Here is a 19,899-nt window from a genome sequence, read left to right as displayed (position 1 = left end):
AAATAGGTATCAAAATTGTGGTAGAGTGGGTTCAAACCCAGGAACTCTGGCTTAAAAGTCCACGACACTAACCACGAGACCACAACCCGACACATTAGGGTTGGACTGGACACACTGACGTTTTTATTTTCTATAACTGACTTCAATGCACCATTCAGTGCTCCCCTTTACATACTTAGAAAACATACTTCCCAAATATAGGAAATAATCTGCCCATTCCAAAATTACTTACTATTTTTTACACCAGATCTATTGTACATTCAAACTAACAGATGTTTGAAGTCAGAGTTTCTCGGTTCAAAACCACTCTACCACATTTTGATACCTATTTCTAATAATGAGCCGCTTAGGCTCACAGAAATAGTGTGAAATATTTGTGTAAATAATAAAAACACAAATATTTTTCTTTTACAAAAAAAAAATTCACTGGAGTGAGTTATGGAGTTGGCAGAAATGATGAAAGTAGACTTATGCACTCAGAATGAAATCTTATTAAGAAGTTTAATAAACAAATAATGTCTTATGATTTAATTAAAAATGTTAACCTTTTAACCGCGTTCACTTTGTTCTTGAGAGACGCCCGTGCGCGGCGGTATTTCGCCGTTTTTTAAATGATTACTTTTGTCATGTTTTAAGTTAAGAAACGATTTATTTTCCTAAACAAAAACGTTCAATGGGATTCATTGTGCCTTTTTGGTACTCTATAATACACGTGTGTCACATTATTCTTGAAATATATCGTAATATAAACAAATAAGATCGTAACATAAATAAATCAAAGCACGCATCGTGTGTCACTCTTACCCACTGGCGATGCGTAGCATCGAGAGTGAGACAGATATAGGGCATGATTATGGCGTGGACTAATTACCGACCGCAAGAAAAATCAGGGATCTGTTATTTTATTCATCCTTGTGATGTTACAAATTATTAGTCAGATATTTCAACAGACGACATAAGGCCAAGGATTGACGTATTATTTTATCCAAAGTTCCACACCATGAAAAAATCCCTCCAAGTTAAACTGAGGTTCGAAACTTGGATCAAAGTAAAAACACAAACGGTTATGTCAGCCGCGTACGGGGAATGTTTTGTGAAAACACATACGGTTATGCAAGCCGCGTGGATCCGGTTAAAAACCAAGGTAACACCACTAGTTTCGGAAGAGCAGTCCTCCCATGGACAGGTTATATACCTGTTATCGTTATTACTACTGTGCATGATCGCTTTGCAGGACTCTTAAGGAAACTGATGGCTCCGTGGCAAAATCAAGATTTTCACAGAGTTTTGCGGAGAAACCTTCAAGTTAGTTCAAAGGAATTTCATGGTGGCAGTTGATTATAAGTTACACTTAGTCTAGACCAGTGATTCCCAAAGTGGTCTATATCGACCCCCAGGGGTCTATGACAACTTGCAAGGGGTCTATGTTTTAATTTGAATTTAAAATATAAATGTATAAAAGCTAACATGTGTGGTTCAAAGTGAGTAACACTACATATACCGGCTGTCAAAAATACATTTGAAGTTAATGAATTTGATAAAAATCAATATCAGGTAAGGCAAGGGGTCTACGAGATAAAAGAGTTTGGGAACCTCTGGTCTAGAGATTTGAAGATTCATCTTAACTTGATATGAGACATAAATATATCATTCTTCCCTTTTTTTATGAAAGTCTTAGAATTTATCCGGAGCATCGGTCTGTATGTTCCCGATAGTTAGCTAAGACAGCGTCGGCATAGATTGTCTTCCATTCCTATATACAGGAGAAACCTGCCGATGGTTATGCCTGTAGGAAGATATGCTGAACAATACCTGTTCCATGTGCCTGAGGGGGTATTCCAAAGCGGGATTTTTCTACATCTTTAACAAGAGTGTTCTTACTTACTTTTTAATTTTTGTTTTTACTATATACGCATTAAATATTATTTTGTTATGTGTACATTAATTTTATTTATTGTTTCGGCATTAACTTTGTGGTAAGACATGTTACAATGATTAAAGAAAACACTTCGTTTTTTACCACTTGAGTTTTATTATAGACTACATGTTTCAGAAGTTAAACTACCATCATTCATAGTTATTACAGACCTGAATGATGGAAGTTTAACTTCTGAAACATGTAGTCTATAATAGAACTCAAGTGGTAAAAAACAAGTGTTTTCTTTAATCATTGTACATTAATTATTATCAAATAAATTGAAATTGAATCCCAGGGCTTATGATCTGGCAATTGGGTGGTTTAAGTGATCACTTTATACGCTTGGGTAACGTTCACCACTCCTGCCCATTATTGAACATCCATATTGCATTGATTCTTAAAATCTGAATATATGCAATGGTCTTAGATCGTTCCGCATACCGGTTAGGTTTTCAATACATTTGTGAAGTGTGACCGATTGTAACGCCATCGGTTGAGGAATTGGTGAACTATTTATTAACCTTTTAACCGCGTCAACTTTGTTCCTGAGAGACGCCCGTACGCGGCGGTATTTTGCCGTTTTTAAAATGATTACTTTTATTATGTATTTAGTTAAGAAACGATTTATTTTCCTAAACAAAAACGTTCAACGGGATTCATTGTGCCTTTTTGGTACTCTATAATACACTTGTGTCACATTATTCTTGAAATACATCGTAATATAAACAAATTAGATCGTAATCTAAATAAATCAAAGCACGCATCGTGTGTCACTCTTACCCACTGGCGATGCGTAGCGTCGAGAGTGAGACAGATATAGGGCATGATTATGGCGTGGACTAATTACCGCCCGCAAGAAAAATTAAGGGATCTGTTCTTTTATTTATCCTTGTGATGTTACAAATTATTAGTCAGATATTTCAACAGATGTCATAAGGCCAAGGATTGACGTATTATTTTATCCAAAGTTCCACACCATGAAAAAATCCTTCCAAGTTGAACTGAGGTTCGAAACTTGGAGCAAAGTAAAAACACATACGGTTATGTCAGCCGCGTATGGGGCATGTTTTGTGAAAACACATACGGTTATGCGAGCCGCGTGGATCCGGTTAAGCTTATTCTGTTCAGGAAGAACGATATCAAGTTGGGACACCTTTAAATAGAAATCTCATCCTAAATATCTCATCATAAATAGTATTAATATTGTTAACTGTAGAGATAATGGCACGTTGTTTCAAATGTACCTTCTGTTCCAGGATATGGAAGACAACCGCGTTCCGGAAGACAATTGAACTCATCGTCCGGCAGCTATCGTAATATGCAATTCCTATGATATTTTATTTCAACATTTGAAAAGGTTTATACTCTCAAAAATATATTTATATATATATTTATAATTCACAGAACAAAAGGCGCAATCGCCTTATTTATATTATTATTATTTGACAAAAAGTTGACTATTTTTTTAAATATATTAATCTAAATAGGACGTGTAAAAGGCTCTGCAAATGGCAGCGCATTACTATTGGTTATTTATACAGTACTATCAGTGCAGTATCATCTATCTACCATAACACATTGGCTATGGTGAAGTTTTTTAAACTACTTAACAGTCAAATTTTGTCAAAAAAAATTCACTGGTGTAAGAAATCATTATCAGTCGAAACAAGATCGCCCGAACACCACTCGGGTTAGTCAATGAAAACAGATACATAAATAATGATTAAGGAAACACATGTTTTTATACCACTTGAGTTTTATTAAAGACTACTAGTTTCGGAGGCTAAACCTCCATCGTCAGGTCTGAATAATAACTAAATTATAAAATATAAAATTGTTCTATAAATAAGGAGAGGGGAGAGTTAGGGGGATGGGGTTGGTTAGGGGCAGAGTTTGAAAACAAAGGAAAAATGGAAAGCAAAGGTGAAGAATTTTGAAACAATATATTATTTAATAATAATGCACCCTTACCGCACCCCAATGGTGCATAGGGCACTGCATCATACAAACGCAGTGTTATCTTGATCGTTAACACATGAAGGAAAGGTGATCAGACCTCCGCTTCAGGTACCAGTCCAGGGTAATAATGGAATAAATATTAGAGTGAAAAAATCACTTATATTTATTTGACCCCCATGGGAATCGAACCCGGGACCTCCAGAACGGTAGCCGAGCATGCTGACCATTACACTACGGAGGCGGACAAAATATTTATTAATAACTTATTAGAATTTAGATTTTTTTGGATTTCTAAAGAATTTTTTTTGTCCGCCTCCGTAGTGTAATGGTCAGCACGCTCGGCTACCGTTCTGGAGGTCCCGGGTTCGATTCCCAAGGGGGGTAAAATAAATATAAGTGATTTTTTCACTCTAATATTTATTCAACATTACCCTGGACTGGTACCTGAAGCGAAGGGCTGATCGCCTTTCCTTCATGTGAAAACGATCAAGATAACACTGCATTTATATGACGCAGTGCCCTATGCACCATTGGGGTGTGGATAAGGGTTTTTTAAATTAAAAATAATTCATAATTTGGCCTTTGTGTGGAACAAGGTGTAATAATTTTTAAAAAAAGTGTTTCCTTAATCATTGTAACATGTCATTGTGGTAAGCCACAAAGTTAATGCTGAAACAATAAATAAGATACATAAATATATTTGGCTTGGGCAAATCAATGCCGAGAAGTCGGAATAGGACTTTCCCGAACAGCACTCGGGCTCATCATTACAATGCAAACTCCTTGCCCGAGTCACACTCGGGCTAATTTGGGAAATGGTTAAAGAAATATAATTTGACGTGGGCGATATAACAGCGTATCGAAAGAATGATGACTTTAAGCCATATTTTGAAACCAGTCTGCCTTTCTGTCCATAGTATTGAGCAGTTAGTACATGCGAGGGAAATTACAGATAACTGTTACGCATTGTCAAATGAATGTTACATTTTTTTCATTTTTTGCACCATCTTTTTTCGAAATTGTATTAAAAAATGTGTAAAATAATAATAATAATAAAACCCTTATCCGCACCCCAATGGTGCATAGGGCACTGCTTCATATAAACGCAGTGTTATCTTGATCGTTTACACATGAAGGAAAGGTGATCAGCCCTCCACTTCAGGTACCAGTCCAGGGTAATATTGAATAAATATTAGAGTGAAAAAATCGCTAATATTTATTTGACCCCCCCTGGGAATCGAACCTGGGACCTCCAGAACGGTAGCCGAGCGTGCTGACCATTACACTACGGAGGCGGACAAGGGTAAAAAGGGTAAAAAATTTATGTATACACTATGGGCGATTGTCCACTACCCGGAATTTGACCGTCCGGCAGTCCGGTTTTGAAAAATGAAAGCGACTACGACAGTTTAGCGTTATCGAATTTACACGCAACGTGTTCACGCACCGATCAAGAGCACCGATTCGAAAAAATATGGACAAAAGCACAAGCCAATCCTAGGCAATCGTCGTTTTAAAACGCTAACTGACGTGCCGGACTATCGTCCGTGTAATTCCGTGTAGTGGACAAACGCCCTATGGCAGACAAAGCGCTGCTACTAGCAGTACTATACACTTCCATGTAATTTTATAAGAATCTCAAAGTAAAGTTATTATAAAAAATGGTTGGCTATGATAAAAAATCAAACGAGATATTATTTTTAATGAACTATTCTGAACAAATGGTACTACATACATACTTACCCATGACCTGTTTTAATGTACTCATGTCTTTACATATTAAGACAGTTTTTTTTTTTTTTAAATCTTACATTCCTAACATTTTTATTTCATGTACAAACAAGTTGTACTCAATTTAAAACTCAATTGTCCCTTTGTACCGTGTTTCTAGAAAAGGTTACAAATATCTGGGACAGTCACGTTTCTATACAAATATATTTTTAAAAAACTTTGAAAAACAATGAAGTAAAACAGAAACATTCCATTTGTATAATTATTTTATGAAATCAAAATGTGTTACAATTTATGTAAAATATTTAAATAAAATATTTTGTACATATTTGCGTTTTTATTAAACTATGTAATAATGATCCCTTTCCTTCGTAAAAATTTCAATGTACGGGCTGAAAACATAGGGGTTCAGGAGATATCTAAACACATTGTCGGCGGGCAGTTTATTCATCAACCCCGACCCCAATTAGTATACTAATTATTCTACTTCTTCTTACCCCTATCCGCACCAAATGGTGCATAGGGTACTGCATCGTATTGATGCAGTGTTATCTCAATTGTTACTTACATGAAGCGAGGTGATCACTCCTGAGCTTCAGGGACCAGTCCGGGTCTAAATAAATATCCGGGTTTATTAAATAAATATTAGAGTGTAAATCACTAATATCTGTTTTTACCCCCTCCCGGAAATTCAACTGGGACCTCCAGCACAGTAGTTAACCGGATCCACGCGGCTCGCATAACCGTTTGTGTTTTTACAAGACATGCCCCATACGCGGCTGACATAAGCGTTTGTGTTTTCACTTTGCTCCAAGTTTCGAACCTCAGTTCAACTTGGAGGGATTTTTTCATGGTGTGGAACTTTGGATAAAATAATACGTCAATCTTAGGCCTTATGACATCTGTTGAAATATCTGACTAATAATTTGTAACATCACAAGGATAAATAAAACAACAGATCCCTGATTTTTCTTGCGGTCGGTAATTAGTCCGCGCCATAATCACGCCCTATATCTGTCTCACTCTCGACGCTACGCATCGCCAGTGGGTAAGAGTGACACACGATGCGCGCTTTGATTTATTTATGTTACGATCTAATTTGTTTATATTACGATATATTTCAAGAATAATGTGACACACGTGTATTATAGAGTACCAAAAAGGCACAACGAATCCCATTGAACGTTTTTGTTTAGGAAAATAAATCGTTTCTTAACTAAATACATGATAAAAGTAATCATTTAAAAAACGGCGAAATACCGCCGCGCACGGGCGTCTCTTAGGAACAAAGTTAACGCGTTTAAAAGGTTAAACACGCATACCATTATGTCACGGAGGTGGACTCTTTACTACTAATTAGGGTATACTAATCACAAGTAACCGCAAATCCAACTCCGATCTGTACAATGTTTGCAGGCGTCTCGCGCTCTACCAAAATAACAGAACGCGTATAAGCGTCTCCCGCTCTCTACCAACAGTATGTTAAAAACGCTTTGAAGCGTTTCCCGCAAACAATGTGTTAATATTTCCCCTTCTTCTAACCCTTATACGCACCCAATAGTGCATAGGGCTGAACTATCCCGGCGTCCTGTTATATTCTAGTCACTATCATCATCATCGTCGGGTCTTGGATTCTCCTCATCGGCCAGCCTGGATGAGATCTCCTTGGCGGGATTGAAGACTCCGGAAGTCTGAGCGTTGCAGACGTAGCAGCGAGTGGATTTCTTGTAATGTTCCAGAGCGCACGTCTCGCAGAAGTAATGCTTGCACCTGAATTCATTTGAAAATAATCAAATCGTCATTGCATAAAAGACTGGGAGTGAGTTTAGAACTTGCAGGGACTGGAATGGGGGGTGCATTCCACATAGGCAGAAAAGCAGTGCCTATCCTAACTTACCCGCGAGACATTTAAAAACGCAACCAGTACCTACCCTACCTTACTAAGTAGTACCAGCTTACCTTACTACCTACCTCTACTGCCTATACTAATTAATTCTCTGTGCGTGCCACTGATTATAGGTGTCTCAACTAAGATGACGCATCTACTGTTTTTATATGAAGGGAAGATGGAAGTCTGAGCATCCTGAGAAGGCTATATACGAAGGGTATCTCAGCTGAGACGATGCATCTATTGTTTTTATACAAAAGAAGATGGAAGTCTGAGCATTCTACGAAGGCTAAGGTCTCAACTGAGGCAACGTATCTAATGTTTTTATGCGAAGGGAAAATGCGAAGGGAAAATGTATGAAAACATTAGATGCATCGTCTTAATAGAGCCACCTAACCTTCATAAAATGCTCAGACTTTCACCTTCTTTTCTATAAAAACAATTGGTGCATTGTCTCAGTTCAGAAATGGCACTTTACAAGGGCCCAGAGTAGCCAATAACTCAGCAACAAGGATAGGTGTTTAAGACAAATTTTAGGTGTGCGGTGGTTTTAACTTTGAAATCAACATATGTATCATACTAAGAAATGTAGAAATAATGGTAACTTCACGATAGAAAAACTAAATAAAGGCAGGGTCATCATTAGAGCCACCCTCATTTAAGCTACTTCCTTCTAACCCTTATCTGCACCCAATGGTGCATAGGGCACTGCATCGTATACTATCAGTTTTATCTTGATCGTTAAATATACAAAGGAAAAGTGATCAGCCTTTCGCATCAGGTACCAGTCCAGGGTCATATTGAATAAATATTAGAGTGAAAAAAATCACTTATGTTTATTTGACGCCCCCCCCCCCCCTTGGGAATCGAACCCGGGACCTCCAGAACGGTAGCCGAGACCATTACACTACGGAGGCGGACATTTAAGCTACCCTTGTTCTAGCTCAAGACAGAGCGAAATGGGGATGAATTTCGCATATAATAATAATAATAATAAATTTGGATAACTTATATAGCGCCATTTTCGTAAAAAAATACCTCAAGGGCAAAAGAAGAATTGGAGGCGCCGGGTACATTATATTATATATGCCGGGTTATATACATAATAAGAAACGTAGAAATAATGATAAACTCATGATAGAATGACCAAATTAAGGCAGGATCATCATTAAAGCTACCCTCAGTTAAGCTACCCTTGTTTTTGCTCAGAGACATGGGGGCGAATCGTGTAACTAGTCTCAGACTAGCAACGAGTATTATCACAAGGATGAGGTGGTTTAGACACTCACTTGGTGACGACAGGTTCCTTGAAGCTCTGCCGGCAGATGAAGCACTTGAAGGGCAGGCGGTCCTCGTCGCTGTCGATCTCGTAGCGCCCGTCGTCCCCCGAGTCGGCACCGCCCGGGGCCCCCGCCTCCTGGCGCTCCAGCTGCCACCCGTGCTTGTAGTCGCCGCGGTCGTGCAGGAACTTGCAGCTGTCTGGGAGACAAAAACGTTAAATTTTTTAAAGGAATAAACCGCAAAGGCTCTACTTTTAAAGCTTGTCTTCAGGTAGGATAGGGAAGGATGTGAAAAATCCATCACAAACCCCGGACCAATTAAAAACAGATTATTCTTAACAGCTTCATACTTAACGAGTCACGCTCGCGCGCTAAATGCGTTCCAATTTTTTATTTTTCAATTATTTTTTCGACAATGATTAGTACAAAATGTTGTAGACAAAATTGTAAATTAAATATGCTTAAAGTAAATAAACTTTGAATAAAACATTTTAAAAACGTGATGTTTTTTTTAACAATTTTTATAAAATAAAACCCTAGCATTAACTAGTTAATTTTATTTTGCAGTTTCAACTACGCCACGTTGCCTATCTGACATTATTTATTGGATTCCAAGTACTTATTGGTATCTTGTTAGTACAATGTATACATGGTGCAAAATATATACACAAGGAAATTACTAATCATCTTTAATAAAATAATAATAATTGCACATTTTTGTAACCGGTAAAATATTTTGACCATAAACTAAAATTAAGTCTATGGATAAATTAGCAAGTAGATTTAAAAAGAAACAACTTGACAGCCATAAATATAATATCATCAGACTGGCAACACTGATGGTATATTCAAAAATATTTTAATATAGAGTGGAATGCTGCTAGCAGGCGCCATCTTGGAATGGTTTTCTCATTGAAATATCTTAGTGAAATCAGATTGTTTTCTCAAAATATTTATCAAAAGACTTTTTTGTAAAAAAATATGTCAACTCACCTCCGAACCCACAGAATCCAGTCTCCTTATAGTCCTTGCAAATATCCGGCTGGTAGTCCCATCTGCAAACGATAATTTGCTAATAATTTCTAGAATCTTGGTGGTGGTTTTACAAACTCATATTTATTTAGATAGGCAGTGACAGGGACATTGAAAGCTATTGAATTCATAGTAAAATCGGGATACAATTTTAATTCACATTTTCTTTGCAAGAGAGGTCTGTCAGGAAGCCTAGATGCTTCTGTATTAGATTCGGAATGCGGTTGAGAACTTTTAATGTCCGAACAAAACTTAAGACTGTTACTTGTAAAATCAATAAGTCCAAAAAGCTACGAGTTCTTGCGTATGGTCTTATCTAAGGTTGAATTGAGTAATTTTTTTATTTGGCATGAGACCTTCATGAAATGTATATAAGATTTTTCCCTAATTATTATTTTTTTTTTAACCTTTATCCGCACCCGATGTTGCAAAGGGCACTGCATCGTAGCGATGCAGTGTTATCTTGATCGTTAATTGCATGAAGGCAAGGCGACCCCAGACCTGCGCTTCTTGTACCAGTCCAGGGTACGGCTGAACTAAATAAATACGAGAGTGAAAATTACTCATATTTATTTTGACCCCCCTGGGAATCGAGCTCGGGACCTCCAGCATGGTAACCAAACGCGCTGACCACTTCACTACGGAGGTGGACAATATTTTACAAATTGTTGATATAATATGGAGGAATTATTTTACATACTAGTAAATGCTTTGAAAAGATGATTTTAAATTTTTATTAAACTTATATTTAGGACCAGTTAGTTTTTTTTGTTAGTTTTACTCAGTTCTTTATTAAGGGGCCTGTATACCGTTGCTAATTACATTGCCAGTATTTTTTAAAAAAAGAACCTTTTCAGGGTATATTTATTTAGGACCTATTTATATTAAGACGTAGCTAACAATATTGTATGATAATAAATTTATTTCATGACTAGTATCACCTGACAGTTGCTCTCAAGTTAGCGGGCGCTCTGATTGGTCCCTTTCTGACCAATCCTGAGCTCGCGTTTCCAGCGGCTGTGTCCTTCTTCTTGTAGTACATTGCGTAGTTATTTATTCCCCGATATATCTGGAAATAAATCATGAGATAATCAGTACTTAGTACATGGTCTGTTCAATTAATACGTAGAACTGATGTCGTAGAACAAAATGTACTTTATTTAGAAGTCACATGTCTGGGCCCACACACACTTATCCCAACGGTGTTTCCACTTTTGGAAACAGTTCTGAAGCGCTTCTTTTATGATGTCCTTCAGCTTCTTTGTTGCATTTGCCTTAATCTCGGGAATCGTCTTAAATATTCTTCCTTTCAAAGATCTTTTAAGTTTGGGGAACAAGAAGAAGTCAGAAAGAGCGAGATCAGGTGAGTAGGGTGGGTGGGAAGAATGGTGATCGAGTGTTTGGTCAAAAACTCACGAGTTCTGAAATGGCTGAATGGGCTGGAGTTGTTCCATCAGGTTGAAATTCAAATTTTCTAACCCAAAGACTATAACTGTTTTTTCAACTATTACATAGTTCTGGTTATGGTCGAGTGGAAATGCGATGACTGACCATTCTCTGTAAATGTCTTTGCACTGTTCCGTGTCTGTCTGCTGTGCTGGTCGGGGTTGTGGGCGTCTGTGTACCGGCCAGCGTCGGGTCGGAGTCGGATCTAGCTGACTAATTGAACTAAATACTAATCCCTTTCACTGCCTGCACCGGGGTACTTCTAGAAAATTTGGTGACGGATTTACAAACTTGTATTTATTTAGATTGGCAGTGACAGGTATATTGAAAGCTTTTAAATGTAAATTCAGAGTAAAATCGGGATACCATTTTATATTGTTATACATTTTTAATAAATTTCGCAACTTAGTTAAAAAAAATTGCTTAGCAAGAGTAGATCTGTCAGGAAGCCTAGATGCTTCTGTATCAGATCTGGGCATGCGGTGGGACAGCTTTCAATATTACATATGTGGTAAGACCGTTGGGTAGTCGCGCTGACGTAAGCAGTACAGAGGCGTTTCGATACGAACTAAACCGATGATTTCCAAGCGGACCCGACTCTGAAGCGAAAAGAGAGCGAGAGCTGAAAAGCCGCGAGACCTGCTTGGGTCGTTGACGCGAACAGACGTTTTATTTAGATCTTAACTTTACTTCTTTAACTCCATATATTGTAAATTATTTGTCATTATTTGATTCCAGTATTTAGTATAGCATTGCATTTATTTCAATAAAGGAACCAACTGTAAGTACTTTATTTTGTTTTCATTCTGTGCACTACTCCCTTACATTAACAAACACGATCACCAACACGTGATCACAAAACGCGGCAACACGCCGCTCCCAAAATAGCTGTTCCTAAAACCAAAAGCTATAAAAATTGGCCAAACAGCTATACATAGTTCTCCTTCACAGTACCGAAAGACGCACGAACTAATGCAAACCAGCGAGTTTGGCTTCAACTCTTGTCAATGCGTCGATATACTATGGAGCATTGTGTCAAAGATAGCATCACGAGAATTGTAAGACTGTATAATTGTCCACCTCCGTAGTGTAATGGTCAGCACGCTCGGCTACCGTTCTGGAGGTCCCGGGTTCGATTCCCAAGAAGGGTAAAATAAATATAAGTGATTTCTTCACTTTAATATTTATTCAATATTACCCTGGACTGGTACCTGAAGCGGAGGGCTGATCACCTTTCCTTCATGTGTAAACGATCAAGATAACACTGCGTTTATATGACGCAGTGCCCTTTGCACCATTGGGTGCGGATAAAGGTTTTATTATATTATTATATAACTGTAGAAATAACTTAAAAATGAAAAAACGCATAATAGAAAAATATTATGGCTACCAATTTAGCTACATACAGCTTATTTAGCTTGTATGTAAATCCGGCACTGGGCGGTACGCACGGAGAGGTTAACAAACTTCACAATTACATAATTGTTATAAAATTACGATTGTTTTATTCTCATTTGAAAGAGAAAAATATTCACCTTGTCATCGGCTTGCCCAGTCAATTTTTCATTGATGGCCATGGCCTTTTCGAAGATGGCCTGAGCGTCTCGATCCTTCTCTGTGTCCATCTCGTAGGTGGCCGTCGCATTCTGGTCTCCGTGAGTCAACTCACTACCTTTCGATTTGTAACTGACTCCAACCTACAAATTAAAAAAACACATATACATCTGTCATTAATACATTCAAAGCGTATAAAATAATGATAATTTTTGAAAACGCATAACTTTGTTCAAAACCAAATGAGCTTCAATATGAAGGCAGATGAAGCGTATTTTGTCACAAAAATGAAAGTGTTTTTTTCTGAATGCAAATAATATAGAATTTGACAGAAATTATATTAACACACTTTCGACAGGTGTTTTTTTTATGCCTGTGGATTGCTGGCGACGTGATTTGATAATTATGTACATATAGTTAAGACCTTAGCAAAGAGATTGGTATATAATATTCATATAAAAACGTTGGATAATTCCTTTTTCCGCAGAAGGTAAGTATACCCTTCCCATACTTAAGCATCAATCGACCAAACAGGTAAAAATACCTTTCCGTCCATAGTGTGTTAATTTTATTAGGTTTACTCACCAAGTTTTTTTCTTCTTCACTCGAGGAATCATTTCTTGAAGCGGTCTGTGATCTGACGTCGCTTTTAGATGTACTCTGGACATTTGGGTTGTGTTTCTTTTGTTTCCTGACAGGGAGGTTTACGGTTGGAGTTTCCTTATCGCTGTCACTGCTAGCTTAAAACGAAACAAAAAACCCTTTTATATATTTTCATGCAAGTAGCTTGAATTGATCATTTTGGAATAGATGAGTAGTATTATTGAAAGCTGTCCCATGGCATGCCCAGATCTGATACAGAAGGATCTAGGCTTTTTGACACATCTGCAGAAAATGTGAAATAACATAAAAAATCTAGAAAATTTGTATTTATTTAGATTGGCAGTGGCAGAGATAAATTGAAAGCTTTTAACTGTAAATTCACTGTAAAATCGGGATACAATTTTATGTTGTTAGATGAGTAGTATGACATAAATAGATTCGAGAGAAGTGAAATGATTTTTTTTTAAACTAATGACATGGCGTTCTATGCTCTCTGACTACGCTATGATATACGCCGAAGTATTTAATTAGTATTTAACGGATTATTTCAATAAAAAACGTAACGTTTAACATCGATGACAGCAAAACATAACCCCAAAACATTAAATAAATAAGAATAGAATAATTACTCTAACTTATAAAGAAATGTTATTACCTTCATCCAACGTGTGTTTATTCCTTTTTCTCGCTGCGACGCGACTATTAAATCGCCTTTTTTTAAATCCAACACTTGACACTTCAGGCTCGACGTCCGACATTTTTGTTTATATTTCTCTATATTTGTATTTTTTCCATAGATGAATAATCAGGGTGTCGGAAATGCTCCCAACATATAAAAAAAATGTTAATAATTTCCATGTTTATAATTTATAAGTTCCTACCGAGTGACCATAATTTTTTTCAAATACATACTTGATTTTATCATTCAGTCAGCACTTTTTGCTGGAACATATCTATCTTACCAATTAATCATCGCATTGCCTCTCCATAGGGGTAGGCAGAGAGGATAGAACGTCAATCTGATATAAATATTTGGAGACATGCTTCATCTCTTCCTTATCTCTATCTCTTTATGCGTGCAAGCCGATTGTTCTAATTCCTAATCTATCCACTTTTAAGTATTTGGTACCTATGTTGTTTTTTTTAACCACGCTCAGTGTTTACTTCCAGCCACATTCACACCATATGTATTTCACCATTTGTTAATTAATATTTGCTCCACGTGTCCAAACCATATTAAAACACGTTTCTTGAAAATGGAATTCACTTGGGCCTCGTATAACACGGTTTTATATAACACGGATGCATACATTGTGGCATATTTTTTGTACAACACGCTTTTAATAACAGGGTTTCAGAAAAATAGATGAATAGTTTTATTTTAATATTGAAAAGGATCTTATAATGGAAAAAATTCAAGAGGGAATTACAAAAGATTTTGGAAGGAAATACGTAAAGATCACGAGTGTAAGTCCCTTTCCAAGCACAAGAGCACAGACTCTTTTATGGAGAGGCACAGCGAATCGAAATATAAGTTATAGTATAAGTTCTACATATGTATAAATGATTCAAATGTTATTATGTTATAAATAAAAATGTAAATATATTAAATGAATAAAAAAAAAAAAAAAATCTATACGCTAAAAGCAGACTTATTACTGATTTTTCGAAGACTACTAAAACCACAAGAATTCAAAGTTCTCTTTCGATGACGAAAACTTACAGCCAATCTCGAAAAAGAGCAAAGCATATAGAATTATTTTAAGTGATGGCGATAATATATTAATTTCATTAATTGATTCGGCAGTCACTTTGTGGTAAAATCTATCCATTTTTAATTAATGTTTTACTTAGTAAATACCACTATTTCTTAAAATCTACTGTGACACGTGTTTCGATGCATTCCGCATAATTTTCAAACGGTGTTTGAAAATGATGCGGAATGCATCGAAACACGTGTCACAGTAGATTTTAAGAAATAGTAGTATTTACTAAGTAAAACATTAATTAAAAATAATATATCAATGCTATATTTTATTTATTTATTTATAAATGGCTTTTAACACCAATAAACTTAAGTTATTTTATTATTAGATTAAAACCAATATTTTTAGCTTTTCCACTTTTTTATTTGACCAGCGACCGGGTTTCGTCGTTACCGACATCAAGTGGAAAAGCTAAAAATATTGGTTTTAATCTAATAATAAAATAAAAATGCAATTCCATCACGAAGTGTCAGTGGATAATATAAATCTATTAAAAACTTAAGTTAATTTCATACTATTTCTGTGAGCCTAAGCGACTCATTATTAGAAATAGGTATCAAAATGTGGTAGAGTGGGTTCGAATCGAGAAACTCTGACTTCAGAGTCAGCGACACTAACCACGGGACCACAATTAGACACAATGTTCTAGCACAAACTGAGCACTGAACATTATTAAAGACAGCGTAAGCATTGTATATAAAAAAAAAAATAATAAATGAAACTCAAATAGAAACAAAAATTTGTTTATTTTATTGTTCTTATTAAAAATAATAAAACATGTGTTCTGGATGAGACAGTACATGAAATCACATATCCACATAGTAAATAATATTGCAAAGAAGTAAAAATATAGTAACAACTTAATTTAAATACAACCGTTTGTCCCATCAAATACAATAAATACCTGTTTTTTTTTTAAACAATCACTCCACAGTGTTACCTAATAATGCAGTCCGATAACTCTTCCGTGTTGGCTATACTGCCATTATTGAAACATTATCAATGCAACTAATTTGGAGAAAAAAAAAACAAAGATTTTGCAGTACGTTTTCTAAATTAAAAGCATTGTAAACTTTGTAATATGATAATATTCATCATTCACTTTGTGTAACACCACTTAAAAACTCGTTTTTAAGTGGTATTACACAAAGTGAACAATGAATGATAAGGAGAGTGTTATTTTCAAAATGCATTTTAAAATACATTGAATAGTTTTATTAATTATAAATGTATACTTTTCAAAAACACTGAATATCAGTCAATACTGAGATATTGATTTTTTTACAATCACAATTTTGTTCGTCTCCATAGTAAAGTGGTTAGCGCGTTTGACTACCATGGAGGTTCTGCTTTTCAAAAACACTGAATATCAGTCAATACTGAGATATTGGTTTTTTTACAATCACAATTAGGTTCATCTCCATAGTAAAGTGATTAGCGCATTTGACTACCATGGAGGTTCTGGGTTCGATTCCCAGGGTAGGGTTGAAATAAATAACAATGATTCTTTCACTCTATGTATTCATTATTATTTTTTTATTTAAGTTTTACTTTTTTAATACCACTATTACTTAAAATCTAATGTGACATGTATTTTGATGCATTTCGCATCATTCTCAAATACGGTGTTTGAAAATGATGCGGAATACACCGAAACACGCGTCACATTACATTTTAAGAAATAGTGGTATTTACCAAATAAAAACTTAAATAAAAAACGGATAGGTATTACCACAAAATGAATGCCAAATTAATTAATGAAATTATTTATTATCACCCTGGCCTGGCACCTTGCCATCATGTAATTAACAACCAAGATACCAATGTTTTGATGTGATTCAGTGCCCTATGCATCGGTGGTTGCGGATAAGGTTTAGAAAAATAATCACAGCGGAAATGATAACCTATACCAATTTTTCTTTTACATGATAAATTTTCGAAAAAAAAATTCTTTCAGAATATACAGCTGAAGTTTGCTCCAACAGAAACAGTGGTTTTTGTAGTAAATGGATAAAAGTAGGTTATTTATTTTCTAACATTTATATACAATACAAGAACCTTAACTATGCGTTTCTTATCACAAATAAAAATGGAAGAATTCGTATTTTTAATGACCGGTTACATATTTGAACAATGAAACCTTTACAATTGAATTTTCCCACCAAAACAACGAGGATTTTTCTTGTTCCTAACCGCGCCTGTTGGTGCGCAGGGCACTACATCAAATCGACGCAGTGTTAACTCGATTGTTACTGATTTGTTGAAATGTCACAAGAGGTGGTATCATAAATGATAAAAACAATAAAGGACATTGGTAACATGGACCAAGCTAGGAAACAAAATACCAAACCCTCTTCTAGTGGAACAGAAGGTCTGCTGATGACAGTGAACTGTCCACCTTCTCCTCAGGAGTTTTACGTGGTTTCCTCCCAGCAATGAGCAAATGCTGACAAGTTCCTGATTGGCCCACACTATATCATCCCTCCTGTTCCCAACACATATTTAAATTAAAAATATTTAGTAGGAAGAAACAAAAATCCACTGAACGATCTATAAACCTTGTACATAATAAACAAGGGAAATAATAAATGTAATTCCCATAAAAAAAAAAAACTCCATAGTTTACCGGATCCACGCGGCTCGCATAACCGTATGTGTTTCAACAAAACATGCCCCATACGCGGCTGACATAAGCGTTTGTGTTTTAACATTGCTCCAAGTTTCGAACCTCAGTTCAACATAGAGGGATTTTTTCATGGTGTGGAACTTTGGATAAAATAATACATCAATCCTTGACCTTATGACATCTGTTGAAATATCTGACTAATAATTTGTAACATCACAAGGATAAATAAAATAACAGATCCCTGATTTTTCTTGCGGTCGGTGAGTGACACACGATGCGTGCTTTGATTTATTTATGTTACGATCTAATTTGTTTATATTACGATATATTTCAAGAATAATGTGACACGCGTGTATTATAGAGTACCAAAAAGGCACAATGAATCCCATTGAACGTTTTTGTTTAGGAAAATAAATCGTTTCTTAGCTAAATACATGATAAAAGTAATCATTTAAAAAACGGCGAAATACGCGCACGGGCGTCTCTTAGGAACAAAGTTAACGCGGTTAAAAGGTTAAGAAAAATTTACAATTTTCGTTCCCGTTTATATCTGGTGAGAAAATAAAATGTATATGAAAGGTACAAGAAAACAAATTGATAAATGGAAGTACTTTTTATGACAAATCGTCATATTTTTTATTGACCACTCAACGCTTTTGAACGAGCAGTGTTCGGGGATGGCGTATGTGTCGTATGGCGCCAACCATCACACCGTTTGTGTGTTTCCACTTGTTTGCAGCACATAAGGTAAACAACCCAACTGAGCAACCCAATAAGTTGCCATTTGACGCTTCCTATTGGAATTTATTGGAAATTCTTTGATAAATTATCCAATTTTTAATTTCTATTTATATTTTTAAAGTTAGACTTGTTTCATTTAATTTTATATAAGTTTAAATTTATTTTTACATTTTTTAACCCTTCTGTTTCGTGTTTTTTTGAACTGGACATTTAAATCATGTAAAATCTTTAAATAAAAAATTAAATAACCTGATATTTTTGTGGTCCACAAAATTGTACATTTTTATTATTAAAATATTTTTTATTAAAATTGTTGCTGAAATACAAATGAAGCTGAAAAATATAAAACGAAATGTGGCTAAAAAACGAACTACCCCTTCTGAAGACATCTTGAAGAAATTCCAAGTAAATTTCTCATCCATGATCCAGAGTTCTCAAGATAATTCTAATAATCCTGAAGACAAATGGTCACAGCTAAAGAATATCATAGCGTCAAGCATCAAAGAGTCTCAACCCCCGAGGACAAATATGGAAACACGAGGTCAATGGATATCCGAAGAATCCTGGAAATTAATTGAAGAGAGGAAACGGCTTAAGAAATTGAGCACATCTACCCAGGAAGTAAGAGTCCAATACTCCGAACTGAACCGAAGAGTGCAAAGAAGTTGCAGAGCGGATAAAGAGCGCTACATCAATTCGATTTGCGAGGATATTGAAAGTCACGCTAACACTAATCACACTCGCGACTTGTTCCAAAAAGTGAAAACACTCGCCAAGAAGTTCAAGCCTCGAACATGGACCATTGAGCACAGGCAGGGAAATACCATCTGTGAAATTGACAAAGTCATCAGAAGGTGGAGAGAGTATTGTGCGGACCTATACAAAGATGATAGTATGCAACCCCAGGCAGAATTCAATGATTTAAATCCAGATGAACCCCATATAATCCTCCAGGAAGTAGAGAATGCCATTAAAAAACTCAAATCCTACAAATCGCCTGGAAAGGACGGAATCCAAGCTGAGTTCCTAAAGAATATGACCGATGACGGCATTAAGAGGATGCACGATATATGTAATTCGGTATGGGAATCAGGAATATGGCCAACGGACTGGGTGGAATCTGTATTTATTCCAATACACAAGAAGGGTTCTACGCTAAAGTGTGAAAACTATCGAACTGTCTCACTCATCTCTCATGCCAGCAAAATATTGCTACACATATTAAAAGCAAGGCTAAAACACTACCTCGACTGGCAAATTTCAATTGAGCAAGCTGGATTCGTCAAAGGCAAGGGTACACGTGAGCAAATCTTGAACATAAGACAAATAATCGAGAAAAGTCGGGAGTTCAAGGT

At 36.0% G+C, this 19,899-nt stretch overlaps 2 protein-coding genes across 3 annotated transcripts in view; one reads left to right on the top strand and one right to left on the bottom strand.

Moving 5' to 3' along the window:
- The window catches only part of LOC148311201 (cysteine dioxygenase type 1), a 28,256-nt gene extending 24,964 nt beyond the window's left edge, over nt 1-3,292 (top strand). The window contains exon 6 of one of the 2 annotated variants that reach the window (XM_088257091.1): nt 3,175-3,292. In XM_088257091.1, the coding sequence (XP_088113217.1) occupies nt 3,175-3,210 (36 nt within the window). In that variant the 3' untranslated portion in view covers nt 3,211-3,292. Of the gene's footprint in view, nt 1-1,234; nt 1,328-3,174 lie in introns of those variants that run through there. The other variant, XM_088257092.1, reaches the window with a different exon arrangement.
- Nucleotides 3,293-5,856: 2,564 nt separating this feature from the next.
- On the bottom strand, nt 5,857-14,220 carry mdlc (RING finger protein mdlc). Its single transcript, XM_088257090.1, has 7 exons — nt 14,067-14,220; nt 13,394-13,548; nt 12,790-12,951; nt 10,750-10,877; nt 9,770-9,831; nt 8,786-8,975; nt 5,857-7,378 (listed from the first exon to the last, which is right to left on the bottom strand). Exons 1-7 carry the CDS (start codon nt 14,167-14,169, stop codon nt 7,207-7,209), a joined length of 972 nt encoding a protein of 323 aa, XP_088113216.1. The 5' UTR covers nt 14,170-14,220; the 3' UTR covers nt 5,857-7,206.
- Between the last annotated feature and the right edge of the window lie 5,679 nt (nt 14,221-19,899).

The sequence above is a fragment of the Brachycentrus maculatus genome, unplaced genomic scaffold, assembly GCF_059751285.1.
Source record: "Brachycentrus maculatus isolate JH-2025_06_01 unplaced genomic scaffold, ASM5975128v1 h1tg000070l, whole genome shotgun sequence".
NCBI lineage: Eukaryota > Metazoa > Arthropoda > Insecta > Trichoptera > Brachycentridae > Brachycentrus > Brachycentrus maculatus.
The sequence above is the reverse complement of the archived record's forward strand: the minus strand, read 5'-3'. Positions and strand labels throughout refer to the sequence as shown.